The sequence below is a fragment of the Martes martes genome (assembly GCF_963455335.1).
Source record: "Martes martes genome assembly, chromosome: 9".
Lineage (NCBI taxonomy): Eukaryota > Metazoa > Chordata > Mammalia > Carnivora > Mustelidae > Martes > Martes martes.
Window position 1 is genome coordinate 26,647,781 of NC_137896.1, and position 14,513 is coordinate 26,662,293.

At 52.1% G+C, this 14,513-nt stretch overlaps 1 protein-coding gene across 1 annotated transcript; it reads left to right on the plus strand.

Annotated features, from left to right (window-relative positions):
• The first annotated feature begins 2,625 nt into the window (after positions 1-2,625).
• FAM110A (family with sequence similarity 110 member A) lies at positions 2,626-14,265 on the plus strand. The gene is made up of 2 exons (XM_080813237.1): positions 2,626-2,792; positions 12,802-14,265. Exon 2 carries the CDS (start codon positions 12,893-12,895, stop codon positions 13,778-13,780), a length of 888 nt encoding a protein of 295 aa, XP_080669363.1. The 5' UTR covers positions 2,626-2,792; positions 12,802-12,892; the 3' UTR covers positions 13,781-14,265.
• Positions 14,266-14,513: the final 248 nt, after the last annotated feature.

The window sequence follows — 14,513 nt, forward strand, 5'->3', positions numbered from 1 at the left end:
GGGCAGAGGCAAGTTTTGAAGATGCAAGGGTCAGCAGGACATTTATCCAAGCATCTCAGAGATCTCCCAACCCCTGATTAAAGTTGTATATCTCAGAGAAGAATCCAACCATGACCCCATTGTCGTCATTCCCATTTTAATGACAGGGAAGCCAAGGTCTGGCAGGCTCCCTAGCAATGTGCTTGCAGGGTCATGTGCTTTAGTAAAACTTGCCAAAGTGAAGTATTTAAACCTCACTCTGTTAAAACCATCATCTCCTTCCATTCTGACTTCCCCTTGTCTCAGATAATGTTGGAGTGAGTGTGAGCATTTTGGGGATTTGGCTAAGGGGAACTTGACATTGAATGTGTGGGTTTAGTGGTTTTATTTATGTTGTTTCCAGTCACTTTTGTGAAAAGTTATTACAAGCTGGGGATAATTTCCAGGAATACACCTACCTAGCACACTGACGTGTGTTGTGACATCTGTCACCACTGACATATCACTGTTGACATGAAAGTGCAGGGTCAGAGGTCATATCTTAATATATAAATATGAATGGTTTTACGGTGCCCAATATGACCGGTATGTAGTTGAGGAGAGGTATGAAATGTATACATCGAGCCAGCAGAAGCTTGTTTGTGAAAAATATTATGGAGACATGCCAATTACGTGACTCACAGAAATAATGTTATTTTTCTGGGTTTTGCAACATTTGTGGCATTTGCCATTTGTTGAGGTTTCTTTTATCTTTCTAACCAAATAATCACCTTTTAGAAGATTTTTTTTTTAAGATTTTATTTATTTATTTGACAGAGAGAGATCACAGTAGACAGAGAGGCAAGCAGGGAGAGAGAGAGGGAAGCAGGCTCCCTGCTGCGCAGAGAGCCCAATGAGGGACTCGATCCCAGGACCCTGAGATCATGACCTGAGCCGAAGGCAGCGGCTTAACCCACTGAGCCACCCAGGCGCCCATCTAACCAAATAATCACCTTTTAACCTAATTTTATATTTGTGATTTTGTAGTTCTTTTCTTAAACAAATCTCCCTAAATTGGGTAAGCCTCAGGAAGTACCCAGTCTGGATCTGCCCCTGCTCAGTTTTCTCTGTCTTTTATGATCACGGGATCCTCCTTGCCTTTTGTGACTGCTGCTGCCAACTGGTGTTGTATATGGCAACCTAACAGAACAGCTTGGACTCCTGTTGGATCCAGACAAAACTTAGTGTTTTCATTTATAAAATGAGAATAATAATAGAATCCCCGCCCTCACATAGTAATGAAGTCAAGTGAGAAAATACGTGTAAAGCTTTGAGCAGCCCGGTCTAGTGGAGAGTACAGTTAGCACCACATCTGATATTTAGCTGCCTCTCACGGATATAGTCAGACTCCCTGTTTATGACGGTATCTACTCTGATCTGATTAGTGCCCATGCCAAAAGGTGCAGTCCTTGTTAGTTACTGGTATGTTATTAGTCCCTCTCCCCCAGCAGCCCAAAGTATGTATATAGTAAGTGCTCCATCGTTGACAATCCAATCAAAGAATGAAAGTCACCATCTGGATGAGAAAACAGAGGTTGGCTCCAAATTCAACATTGCCCTAGACCCAAGCAGTGACTCACAGCTAAGAAATGTCCTCATCTCGAAGGGTACTTACTTATTCCAATCCTTTTTAAAACTGTGTTTTTTTTTTTTCTCTTGACATATTTAAGTGTTGGAAATTGGAAAATCCACAAAAGCACAAAAAAAGAAATGAACTGCTATTATAGTTTTACAGAAATACATGTGATGTTACAATTACGTATTTAATACATAGTATGCTATGAAACATACTTTTAAAAAGCTTTCTTTGCATTTTCCTTATACTTTAAATATCTTTAACTACATCATTTTTAATGACTGCATAACATTCCTCATCAGGAAGTGGGGATAATTAAAGGTACCTATCTCAAAGGGTTATGCCATGAGCACTGACAAGAGTTATGTCATGCGAAGCTACCTGGCATGTAAAAAGCTCAATAAACTAAGATCTTCCTCAGGATGGATTGATCTAACCAATCTTCTTTTGCTGAGCATTGGAGTAATTTCCATTATTTTTCTAGGGTGAATATTAATCTTTGCTCATACCTTCAGTCTTTCCCTTAGTAAAGTTCAGGATTGCTGGATATGCACATTTTTCAATTTCCAACTGTGCAGTTAGGAGAACAGAGAGGGAAAAGGGCTAGCCCGAGCTCACACAGCGAGCCTGCAAAGGCGAACTGGAGACTAGCTGGGGACCCTAAATGGTGTCTTATCCTGTTGGGGACCAGGAGAAAGTCCTGGTCAAGGGAAAAAACTAGGCTCCTGAGCTGCAGCGGCGCGGGAAGAACAGGCCAGCGGGGCTGAGCTGGGTTGGGGCGGGGAGGAGAGGACAGGTGGTGGCTTGGGGGGCTGAGCTGGGCTGCCGAGGCGGGGCACTCACTTGCCCGGCCAAAGCTAAGCGGTTGCCTGGCAACCCGGGCGGCGCGGCGTTCGAACGGAAGCGACCAACCAATCAGGATGTCCGGGGCAAACCATTCCGGCGACGGGGTGGGGGGAAGCGGCAAGCTCACTTCCCCTTCCTCTGCGCCCCCGGGACCTCCGCTCTGGTGGGGGCCCTGGGATAGTCAGGTGCCCCGGTTCATTTCGGGTGCGCACAGCAGCTCCGAAGAGGCCTTTGCGGGTCCCCAGCCCCGCCGAGCCGCTTTGGGCGCGGCCATTCCCAGCCCGGGTCCGAGCTGTCAGCCTCTCCGAGACCCACACCGGAGGAGCCAGGACTTGCCTAGCTACGGCTCCAGGTGAGGGGGCGGGGGGTCTGGCGCCCGAGCCCAGGTCTGGGGGGGCTCCGTTCACCGTGCGCCTTTTGTAGACGTCCTCTCCGCGTCGTACGTGCGGGGAGGCGGCGGTACCCCATTTTACGGAGGAGAACGCTGAGGGGCAGAGAGTGAAGTGTTCTAGCCCAGCGAGGTCGGCTGGGGAATCCAGTTCAGGTCTTTCTGCTCCACCTCGAATTCTCCAGTCTGGGTAGGTCTGTATTTGTCTTGAGAGACCCAGATGAGCAACTGGTGGTCAGCTTGTCAGCCTCTTAGCTACAAGGCTGCTAAGCCGCTGAGCCCTGGCTGGATCGTTTCCCTCCGGCTCCGCTCCCGCACGGTCCCTTGAGTGCCCCTCCTGGGCAGCAGGCTTCCCTTCTCCAGAACGCCAGAGGTTAGACTCAGGGCTCGTTTTGGGGGTTCTTCTGCCCACGGGGTCCTGAATCTCAGTGCTGTCTCTCTCAGAGGGCTGTTCTGGGTGGGGGAGCGGGGTGGGGTGGGGGGGATCCCGCTGTACTGACATTTCTGGGCTAGATGCTAGGTGGGCAGCAGCAGGTGCTCTGGCCCTGGGGCCGCTGTTAGATTCTTCTGATCTAGAATTCTTCAGATTCTGGGGATCCGCCCCAGGGTGGGGGAATGGGTAGAGGCAGCCATTCAACCTGAAGCGACTAGTCCCCAGAGACTTTGGAGTTGAGGAAGGGGCAGCGACCCCTCGGCCTGGAGCATCTGACTTAGACCAGGCCCTGCCTCCTGGGGGTGCTCTGGGAACTCAGAAAGAAAATAAGTCTTTCATTTATTCTTTCAATAAATATTTATTGACTTCCTATGCCCTGCCATCCCCCTTGTCTCTTTTGTTTCTCTCAGTGGCATTTACCCATCCGATGATGTCCTATGTATTTCACTTATTAAGGAGTTGATTATCTTCCTCCACCGGAATGTGATAGGAGGAGGGGCTCAGGTGAGGCCCTTGCCTCCAGGGCAAAATTGAAGGGTTCCAAAACCTCTAATTAAGATAACTAAAGCTAGCAGTTATTAGTATTTTTTTAAAGATTTATTTTAGAGAGAGAGAGAAACAGAGATAGAGAATGTGTGAGCAGGGAGGGGGACAGAAGGAGAGGGGAGCCCAAACCCCGGGAAGGGGGCTCAGATCCCAGGACCCTGAGATCATGACCTGAGCAGGAACCAAGACTCTGTCGCTCAACTGACTGAGTCACCTGGGCAATTAACAGTTCTTGACTATTTGCTGTGTTTTCTGCTGGTGGAGATCAACTCGCATGGCCTCTGTAGAACACAGTACAATGTGTCTCTCACAATCACAAGCACATCCCCAGCCCCACTGACCCACTTCTTGGCAACACAAGGTGCAGTGATGCCCCAGGGTGGTTTGTCATGGGGGGTGTCTGGACGCACACTGGGTGGTCACCAGCAGGGTCTGACAGCTCTATATGGGCTAATGTGCCCCCACATATATTAGGGAACAACCTATATGTTTAAGTATATTAATAATACATATTAGGATTAGTAATATATTAACATTTTTTAAAGACTTTATTTATTTATTTGACAGACAGAGATTACAAGTAGGCAGAGGAGCAGGCAGAGAGAGAGAGAGGAGGAAGCAGGCTCCCTGCCGAGCAGAGAGCCCGATGCGGGGCTCGATCCCAGGACCCTAAGATCATGACCTGAGCCAAAGGCAGAGGCCCAACCCACTGAGTCACCCAGGCGCCCCATATATTAACATTATTAAAACATGTATGGTTGAGTAAAAAGAACAAGGTGAAAACAGTACACACAGCATGTTGCCATATGTGTAAAAAAATAGAAAGAATATATGCCCATTTTGCTTGTATTTACCAAAAATCTCCCTGGAAGGACACGCGATTGTCTGGTTACAGTGGTGCCTGCCGGGAGGGGAACTGCGTGGCTAGGGACTGAAGTGGGAAGGAGTTTATTTTTACTTCATTCTCTTTATAGTTTTTGAATTTTGAGTCATGGGCATATAGCACCTTGTTAAAAAAATCATATATATATAATATATAAATATATAAATTATATATATGATATATTATATATATTATAAAAATCATTACAGATTATATATTTAATCATAAGACCACTGTCCTGTCTGTGATCTGTCCTTGACTTGCCGTGTGACTTTGGGCAAGTTTCTTCACATCTCCAGGGCCAAGATAAGATGGTGAGCTCAGGCCTGGGCAGAAGGCAGTCCAGGGCAGGAAGTGGACTTGCCCGTGAGTCTGCCCCAACCTCCACCTTCCCCATCCTTGTGAGCTGGGCCCTTCCCTGCAGTGTTGCATGTGGTTTCTCCGTGTCTCCACTGCAAGTCCCTTTGTCCTCATTTTGCAACTTCGGGTACAAACTGAGGCACAGATAAACGAGTTGGTGGAGTTGGACTGTTTGTCGGCCGACAGGAGATCAGCCCACTGAGATACAGTGTTCGAGGGTGCCCTGGGCAAGGTTGACTGCAGGCAGGCCCGGGCACGAGTGTCTGGGGAGACTCCAGAAATAGCACGGGGCCTGGCGTGGGCCTGGAGGATGCCCCGCTGGGTGTCTCCGACCCGGACAGCTGGGCTGAAATCGAGCTGGCCTGCCCTATTGGCTGGACCCTCCCTGTTGCCTGGAGCCTTCCTGATCCTCCTCCAGGGCAGGTGAGGGCCTCCCTGTCTCCACCCAAGTCATGGCCTGGCTTCTGCTGAACAGAAAGAAGTAGCAGGTGGAAGGGAGGGGTTGGGGTGGGGGATCGCAGAATGTCATGAAAATTCTAAACATCGAAACCACGCCTCTCGCCCCCTCAGTGAAAAATAATCACTAACACCCCCTGGGCACTTACTGTGTGCCAAATCCTTTCTAAGCATGCGTGCACTTAATTCCCTCTATTCTATGATGTCAGGTAGTTACCACTGCTTTTTTCACACCTTACGAAGGGAAACTGAATGCAAGAGAGGTTTAGTAACTTGGACCAGGTCAGAGTAGGAATGTGGATCCGGGGGTTCTGGCTCTAGTCTGTGGACTCTCTTTTTCTTCTTCTTCTTCTTTTTTTTTTTTTGGAAAAATATATAGAACATAAAACTGAGCATTTTAACCATGTGTAAGGTACAGTTCAGCGGCATGAAGGAAGTTCACGCCGTGCCCAGACCTTACCACCATCTACTTCCAGAACTTCTTCATGTTCCTAAATGGAAACTCTATACCCATTAAACATCAGCTCCCCATTTTCTCTCCCCCCGCCAGTACCTGGAAAGCACCTTTCTACTTTCTGTCTCTATGGATTTGACCACTCTCCGTACCTCATGGAAGTGAAATCATACAATATTTGCCCTTTTTTTTTTTTTCTCAATATTTGTCCTTCTGGGCCTGACTTATTTCACTTAGTATAATGTTTTTGAGGTCCACCCACGTTGTAGCGGGTGTCAGAAGCTCCTTGCTTGTAAAGGCTAAATAATATTTCAGCGTATGTTCATCTGCACATCTGTCCATGGACACTTGGTTGCCTCTACCTTTGGGTTTTTGTGAAGACTCCTCCTATGAACATTGGGGTTACCACATCTGTTCAAGCCCTTGGTTTCAGTTCTTTGGTGTCTACACCCAGGAGTAAGATTGCTGGGTCCTATGGTAATTCTTTTTAAGTTTTTCCTAACCGCCATACTGTTTCCACCATGGCCACGCCAACTTATGTTCTCACCGACAGGGCACAAGGGTTCCAATTTCTTTATATCCTCACCAACACTTGGTATTTTCTGTGGTTGTGGGGTTTTTTTGTTTTGTTTTGTTTTGTTTTCTGCTTGCTTGCTTATTGTAGTGTTGGTCATCTTGATGGATGTGACATGTTATCTCCCTGTGGTTTGGATTTACATGTCCCTAATGATGTATCATGCTAGCATCTTTCCACGTGCCTATTGACCATTTGTACACTTTGTTTAAAGAAACGTCTGTTGAATGGTCTTGTGTGCATAGATTTATAAGCTCTGAGAGGACTGGGTCAACATTCTGAGTGGTGAAGTCCTCACCCAGGAGCTGGGCACCTGGTGGTGTTTGTCATGCCCAGGGTCCTATTTTGGTGGTGTTTGTCATGCCCAGGCTGGGAGACAGGCACTGTTACAAGTCCCGTTTTATGGTTGGGGAAACTAAGGCCTTGGAAACTTGACTGTCTTGCCCAAGGTCTTGTAGCTAATCAGAGATGGAGCTGGGATTTGAACCCTGATGGGTTGGTCCCGGAGTCCATGCTTCAGAGGCGGCCTTGGGGCTGGAGTTGGGGAAGGGCATTGTAGGAGCAGATACCATGTGTGCAAAGGTTTGGATGTGATTTCTCCAAAGAAAGAATACGGCTCATCTAGAAGTGGCCAGGGCCCAGCTTGAATGGGGGTGACTTGAGACTGGAGGGGAGTGTGGAGAGAGATGGGGGAATACCTTTGATGGGACTGGGGATTGGCAAGGGGCTTGGTGCTAAAGGGCCTTGGTCTTTGAAGTGGGCTGGGTTCCAGTCCTGCCACTTAATCAGCAGCATGCCCAGCACACACCTGTGTTTTTGGTCCCTGGAGGATGAAAATACAGAAATAGGAAATGAGCAACTGATAAGTGAAGGCCTAAAATGACAGGGTGGGATGAATGTGTGGAAGGAAACAACCAGGTGAGAGAGTTGGCAGGAGTCTCAGGGTAATCAGGGAGGCCTCTCTGAGGAGGTGAGACCTAAAGGAGGTGAGCTAAGAGGTTCTAAGCAGAGAACAGATAGTACAAAGGCCCTGAGGCAGGAAAGACCTTGGCGTGTTCAGGAATAGCAGGGAGGGCTATGTGGCTGGAGCAGTAAAGGCTGGAGATGAGAGGGGAGTAGACGGCAGGGACTGGATCCTGGAAGGCCTGAGGACCAAGTGGAGAGTTTGGGTTTTATTCTAAGGTGATATAGAACCATAAGAGATCTAATTTCTGTTGAGAAAATATTGCCATCTTGCCCCCATTTTACAAGTGAGGAATCTGAGACCCCGGCCCACAGCCAGGAATGCTTCCTAAGGTGGCTTCTCCCTCTGGGGCCCAGAGAGGGAGGCTATAGCATCTTTTGGTGAGTGGTTGAAGCCCAACACTGAAGTTTCTGTCTCCTCCACTTCCCTCCACTCCTCCAAACCTGCTCCTGGGTTCGGATCCTGACTCCACCATTTACCATCTATGTGACCTCTGGCAAGTGGCCATACCTCTCTGTGCCTCAGTTTTCTCAACTGTAAAATGAGTGTAGCAGGAGTACCTCAGAGTGAGTGTGGTGATTCGATGAGTCAATGTATATAAGGAGCTTAGAACAGTGCCAGGTACAGAGAAAGCAGAAAATTTCTTCCCTATTAGGAACATGTTATGGTTTCTTTGCTGTTACTACTATTATTGCCTAACTGAGCCCTCCCCCCTACTTCATCTCTTTCCCATTGTTGCCTCAGTAGAGGGCCAGGCAGGGACCCAGCAGTGCATTGTGAGGAATGATGGTCTTGAGGCTCGCCTCCCTCATTCCCCTAAAATCAGGCTCCAGGGCCTGGAGGAGGCCTCAGAACTGACTCACTCCCAGGGGGAGGAGAGTTGTTCTCTGAGTCACTTCCCGTCCCCTCACAGCCCTCTACCCCAATCTGGCTGCAGCCCCCACTGGCACAGACATGGAACTGGGCCCTCTTTGGTTTCCCCAGGGCTTGGGCCCGAGGCTGGTGGGCCCTGCCTTCTCTGGGCCTCAGGATCCCCATGCAAACTGGCCCAATCAAGTGTGCCACCTGAAGTTACATAATAGGGCTTCCTTTGGCAGAGAAGACAGTCTTGGCCTCCCAAGGATTCCTTCTTGAGTATTGCAGTCTTCTCATCTGTAAAATGGGGATTAAAGAGTTCCTCCCTGTGCAGGTGGTGGTGGTTGGGGGAGTGGGAGGATGTCCAGAGACTTAAAGAAGTACAGTGCCTGGAACTCCAAAATTCTGGTTATTCTTATTCCTCTCGATGTTGTTACTAATGTTCACAGCTTGCAGAGTTTCTGTCGGCCCTCTCAGACTGTAAGAACTCACACTGACCTGGCCTGGAGGGTGAGACTCCCCTCACTTGGCAAAATGGAGAACCAGAGGGGTCCAAGCAGCCTGCTCAGGGACACACAGGTAGAAAGGGGTGGCACAAAGGCTTGGTCTAGAGGGAAAGTGCCCAGGTCAGACTCCTCAGGGTGACTTTGGGCCAACTGGCTCAGCCTGTCCCAGCCTCAGTATTCCATTAGTCAAATGTGGATAATAATAGAGTTCACCTCACAGGGGTTGTTGAGAAGATTAAAATGGGGTAATTAATACCAGGAACAGCACTTTCTCGTGCCTGGCACAGTCAACATTATCGCGGGCACTGAGGCTGTGGGGGAGGGGGCCTCAGTTTTGCCCATCTCCAAGATGGGTGCCCTTGCCCGTGCCAGAGGTGCGGCCGCGGCCAGTGTGGCTGTTGGGGGGCGCAGCCCCGGCTCGCGGGAGAGCTTCCTGGGGGTAGAACTGGGTCTCTGCGCCGAGCTGAGCCCACTGCTGGGGCGCCCGGGCTCAGGTTCCCGCCCCTGCCTGGCTTTCGTTCTTCCCCTCCGGGTGATACCTGGGCCGGCGGGTTCACCTGCTGGGGACCGGCCGCCGGAAGTTGCGCAAACGCGTGTTACCTGAGCGCCAGGTAGGCCGGGCTGGAGGAGCGCTCCGTAGCCGCGCGCGCGCAGCCAGGTATGTGCGGGCGGGTGGCGCCGGTCCAGGGTCGGGGGCGCTGCCCGGCCACCCCTCCCTTCTCGGGGAGGCGGGGGGGGCAGGGCAGGGTCTCACCTTCTCGCCTGGGCGAGATCGCAGGAATCCTGCCGTCAGCCCTCTGGCTTAAGAGCCAGGACGACCTGGGCTCAGAGAGGGGTGGCGAGTGTCCAGGGTCACACAGCGCGCCGGCGGGCTCGCGGCCTCCTCCGCCTCTGGGAGTCTCCAGGCTTGTCCCGAAGTGGGGCAGGGCAGAAGCCAGACCGAGGATCTGAGCTCTCTCAACCCCTCAGGCTGACTCCAGGGAAGCAGGTGGGAAGGGGGTATGGTGACAAAGAGAAGGGCTCACGGTTGGCGCTCTTGGGGCCCTTTGTGGGTAGCATTTGAAATACGTGGGTGGGGCGTTGGCGATGAGAAGAGGCTTCAGAGAGATCGAGGGGACTGGGGACTGGGACCCCGGCTTTAACTTGCGGGAGCCGCCACCTCTGTTTGCCCACCTTTGAAATGGGGCTTAGCAGATCATTTTAGGATTTGCCTCTATCACGTGCCTCCTTTGTCTGTGGCTACGGCTCCGACAGGCTGAGCATGCTTAGAGACCCCTGCTGGGCTGGAGTTGAGGGAGAGGTGGGCGGAGAGCGCAATCTGGCTGTTAGGTCGTCAGAGTCGTCAGAAAAACCAAGAGCCCAGTTCTTGGAGCGCAGCCTTTTTGCCAGGTGCTGGGAAGGTCCTCGACCTGTTTTATCTCTCCATCCTTTCGGAGACCTGGAGGCTCAGATCTATTTTTAACCGTATTCCAGATAAGGCACCCCAGTGTGTAAGAGGCACAGCTGCTGGAGCAGGGCACACTGCGGGCAGGTGGGCGAGCTGGCCAGCGGCCCCCTAGCCGCGTTTGGCTCCTTGCGTATGTCTGGCTGCGGGGGCGGGGGGGGGGAGCCCCTGCGGCCAGCAGGTCGGTCCGAGGGCGCGAGGTTTCTGCCCTGGCCCTGCCCATCTGACCTCCTTCTTCCTTCTGTTTCCCCGGATGGTGCCCGGGAGGGAATTGCCACCGCCAACGGGTTGGACTGGTTTGGTAGGCGGTGGCCACGGGGGTGGGGCAGAGTCTAGTTACCTCGACAGGGCTCAGCAAGGCTGCCTTTCCTGTTAGACCCTTCCCTCCTGAGGTCTCCTGGGGGTTTGCTGGAGTGGGGCAGCCTTACCTTCCCACTTACTCCATCCCTCCTACCTTGGGAGCAGCTCTGGCTCTGGGCCAATAGCCCCCAGGGTTCTAGTAACTTGACATTGCTACCACTGCAGAGGTCTCAAACCGGGGACCAGATCTGTGTGGGGAGAGCAGATCTGTTTGCAGACATGTTTGTTTGCTCCATGCTCTGCGCATGTTTTAAAAATTATTATTGGATTTTCTGAGATTTAAGAATCTGGAGTGTTCATGCACATCTGGATTTCCAGCCTCCTAGCACATTCCATACCTACCACCTTGGACCCATATACCTGCAGTGGGTTGGATGTGTCCCTCTGTGGTTTATCCAAGGTCTTCCCATTCATGTTTCATCCCCATGGACACTTCAATTCAGTAACAATTTGTCGAATACCTGTTATGTGTCGAAAGCAATGTCCCAAAACAGATTCAGTGAGCAAAACAGATAAACACCCTGCCTTCATGGAGCCGATACTTTAGGGGAATGGGAAGAACAAAGAGTAAAGTGACATGAATGTCACAGATGAGTGCATTAGGCTTCATAGGAGTTTGTGTCTTATTTATCAGCCCTGGGACCTAGGATGGTTGCTTCTCTAGTCTCAGTTTCTGCAACTGTAAAAATGAGATGACAGTGACCCTTCTCACAGGCTGTTGGAGGATTCCAGGAGAGGATGGTGTCGAATGGCTAGCACACAGTAGGGATCCCTGCCTTCCCACCCCTGTCCAGACTCTCCTCCTGTCATTCTGGGTGACCACATGGGGCTGTCTATACAGGTTTCCGCTATGGAGGGAAATCTCTTACCTGCAGTCTGCTCTATTGACCAGTATAGTGGCTGTTGAGCACGTGAGATGTGGCTAGTGTGATGGAGGAACTGGAAGTGTAAGATTATATTTGATTTAAAGCTAAGGTGAATAACCATATGTGGCTAGTAGCCATTGAATTAGATAACACAGGTGTAGATGACATGTCCTTTGGGGGATTACCTAGAAAAAGTCCTCCTCTTTCATTTTACAGATGAGAAGTTTCAGGACTTGGTTTATGGGTTTTCTTCTGGCCCATCTCTGGGAAAGTTGGTGAGGGGACACTGTGGCTCCAGCCCTTTTGTGGAAAAAGGACCAGGACTGGTCTGATGCCTGGGGTACCAGGCCTTGATGCTTAGTTGATCATGTGGACACTTGAGCACGAGCACATGGGTGTGGGCCCCCTTGCCTCTGGGTGCCTATCCTCTGGCTGCTGGCAGATCCAGGGTCTGCTGGATGCTCTCAAGCAGGGTTGTGTGATTGTGGGCTTTTCTGGTCCTCTTGGAACAGCATAGCTCAGGTCCTGGCTGACATTTCTAGCTGACAGGCATCCTTGGATCACTGTGGGACTGGCACCGAAGTCCCATCCTGGAAGCTGATGAGTGTCTGGACTTCGCTTGGGTAGGGGGTGGAGATTTTCTACACTCCTCCTCTACCAGCTCTACTGCTGTGCCTGGGGCTTGGCATGTCTAGACGGGTGAATAGCACCGGGCAGCTTCCTGGCTGGGTAGGTAAGGGTGGGAGGTGGTACCAGGTTCCCTGGGGGCAGTTTAGGCAGCGTGTGGGTTGAAGCCCTTTCTCTGGGTCACCAGGTGCACCAGCACCTCCCTGCTTGGAAGCAAGGGGCTAGAGCCACCAACTTGGGGGGTTAGCTTAATCAAGTTGGTTGAACTCCCTATCTGCAAAATAGAACTGTTAGGGGGACCCATTGAGGTTAAGCTGGCTGGTGCCCAGTATGCGGCCCAGAGCCCACTTTGCTTCCTTTAAAGCGTGCCTTGCCCTGTCTTTTCTGCCCAGGCTGCTCACGTCTTTCTTCTTTGGTACTTCTCATTTTCTCTATGCCTCAGCTGGGCCTAGTCCTCTGGGAAGGAGGCGGGGGTGTGGGTGGAGTCACAGGCCCCTCAGTGGTGGTTTTCTGTCTGCTGATTGGCTCCCTGTGAATGAGGGGCGTGGCCATTACTTTTTAATAGGGAAGGCGTCCTCAGCCCCTTTCAGTCGTGGCTGAGCCTTTGTCTGAGCGTGTTCAGCTTCTTTCTTTCCTCCCTCGTAGCATTTGCCAGCATCCAGCTGCCTACTTTCTGGATCTGTCTCCGCATTTCTCCGGTCTCCTCAGACCGAAGCCCTTGGGGTATGTAACAGCCATGCCTGTGGACACACTGACTCCAGGATCCCGGGACACATCTGCCCTACCTTTCCGCCTGCGGACCAAAGTGCCTGGCTACCTGCTCCGGAGGCCAGCAGATGGTGGAGCCCGGAAACCTAGTGCTGTGGAGCGCCTGGAGGCTGACAAGGCCAAGTACGTCAAGAGCCTGCATGTGGCCAATACCCGCCAGGAACCTGTGCAGCCCCTGCTGTCCAAGCAGCCCCTCTTCAGCCCTGGGACTCGCCGCACAGTGCTCACACCTAGCCGTCGAGTACTGCCTGGCCCTGGCCGTCGGCCCCAGCTGGACCTGGACATCCTTAGCAGCCTCATCGACTTGTGTGATAGCCCGGCGTCCCCTGCCGAGGCCAGCCGTACTCCTGGACGGACAGAAGGAGCCCACCAGGCGCCCCCAGCCAACCCTCCACGCCCGCCACCCAGTACAGCTGCTGTCCGCCGAGTAGATGTCCGTCCTCTCCCCGCCTCCCCTGCCCGGCCCTGCCCATCACCAGGCACTGCCCCCGCCTCCAGCCCAGCCCGGCCCCCAGGTTTACAGCGCTCCAAGTCCGATTTGAGTGAGCGCTTTTCCAGAGCAGCAGCTGACCTGGAGCGATTCTTTAACTTCTGCGGCCTGGACCCGGAGGAGGCACGGGGGTTGGGTGTGGCTCACCTGGCGAGGGCCAGCTCAGACATCGTCTCCCTGGCGGGGCCCAGTGCCGGGCCTGGCAGCTCGGAGGGGGACTGCTCCCGCCGCAGCTCTGCCACTGTTGAGGAGCGGTCCCGGGAGCGCGTCCCCTACGGTGTGTCGGTGGTAGAACGCAACGCGCGAGTGATCAAGTGGCTGTACGGGTTGCGGCAGGCACGTGGTGCCCCTGCCGCGGAGGGCTAGGCCTCCACTGGACTCCGCATTTGCACAGGACACATCCAGGGGAGGCATCTGGGCTCTCGACCTCTTCTGCATCCATTCCCTGGCTTGGGACAGACCAGAGGCTGGGCTGTATCCGTCTGTCAAGGACTAACCCTGGAGAGGGTTGCCTGTTGACCTTGGGCCACCCCCTACCCCCTCACTTGTAGGGGTTTTGACACAAGTCCTGCCTGGTTCTTCTCCTGGGTTTGGATTTGGGGCACTCAGCCTTCTCCACTGAGAGGGGCACTGTCCACCGAGCGGTTCTGTTTCCTTCTTCCTTGGCCTCTAACCTTTGCTGACTTCCTCTTCCTTTCCCAGCGGGCCCTGGTTCCCTGGGAACTTGCTCAGGGTGGGGGCAGGGCCTGGGCCGCCTGGCCTAGGTGGGTAGACTACAGGAGTGACTGGTAGGAGTCTGTACTGCTCTGACTTCCCTCCCTTTGGTTAATAAACACAAATGCTTGTTTTTCAAGGCCTGGGTCATCAGACTGTACTGTGTTCACAAGGGGAAGGGGAGGGAGACGTCTTGGGTTGGGGCCTTTAGAATTCCATAATTGTTCATCCTGGGATTTGGGGGTGGGGGAGGGGCACGAGGTCAGTGGCTGACCCAGCCTGAGACTTGAGATGTGAAAGGGGATTCTCATAACCCCTCTGGGTGGCCTGAGGGCCTCCTTCATAGGGTAGGAAACTGACTCTGGCTACAGAGTGAATCCAGATA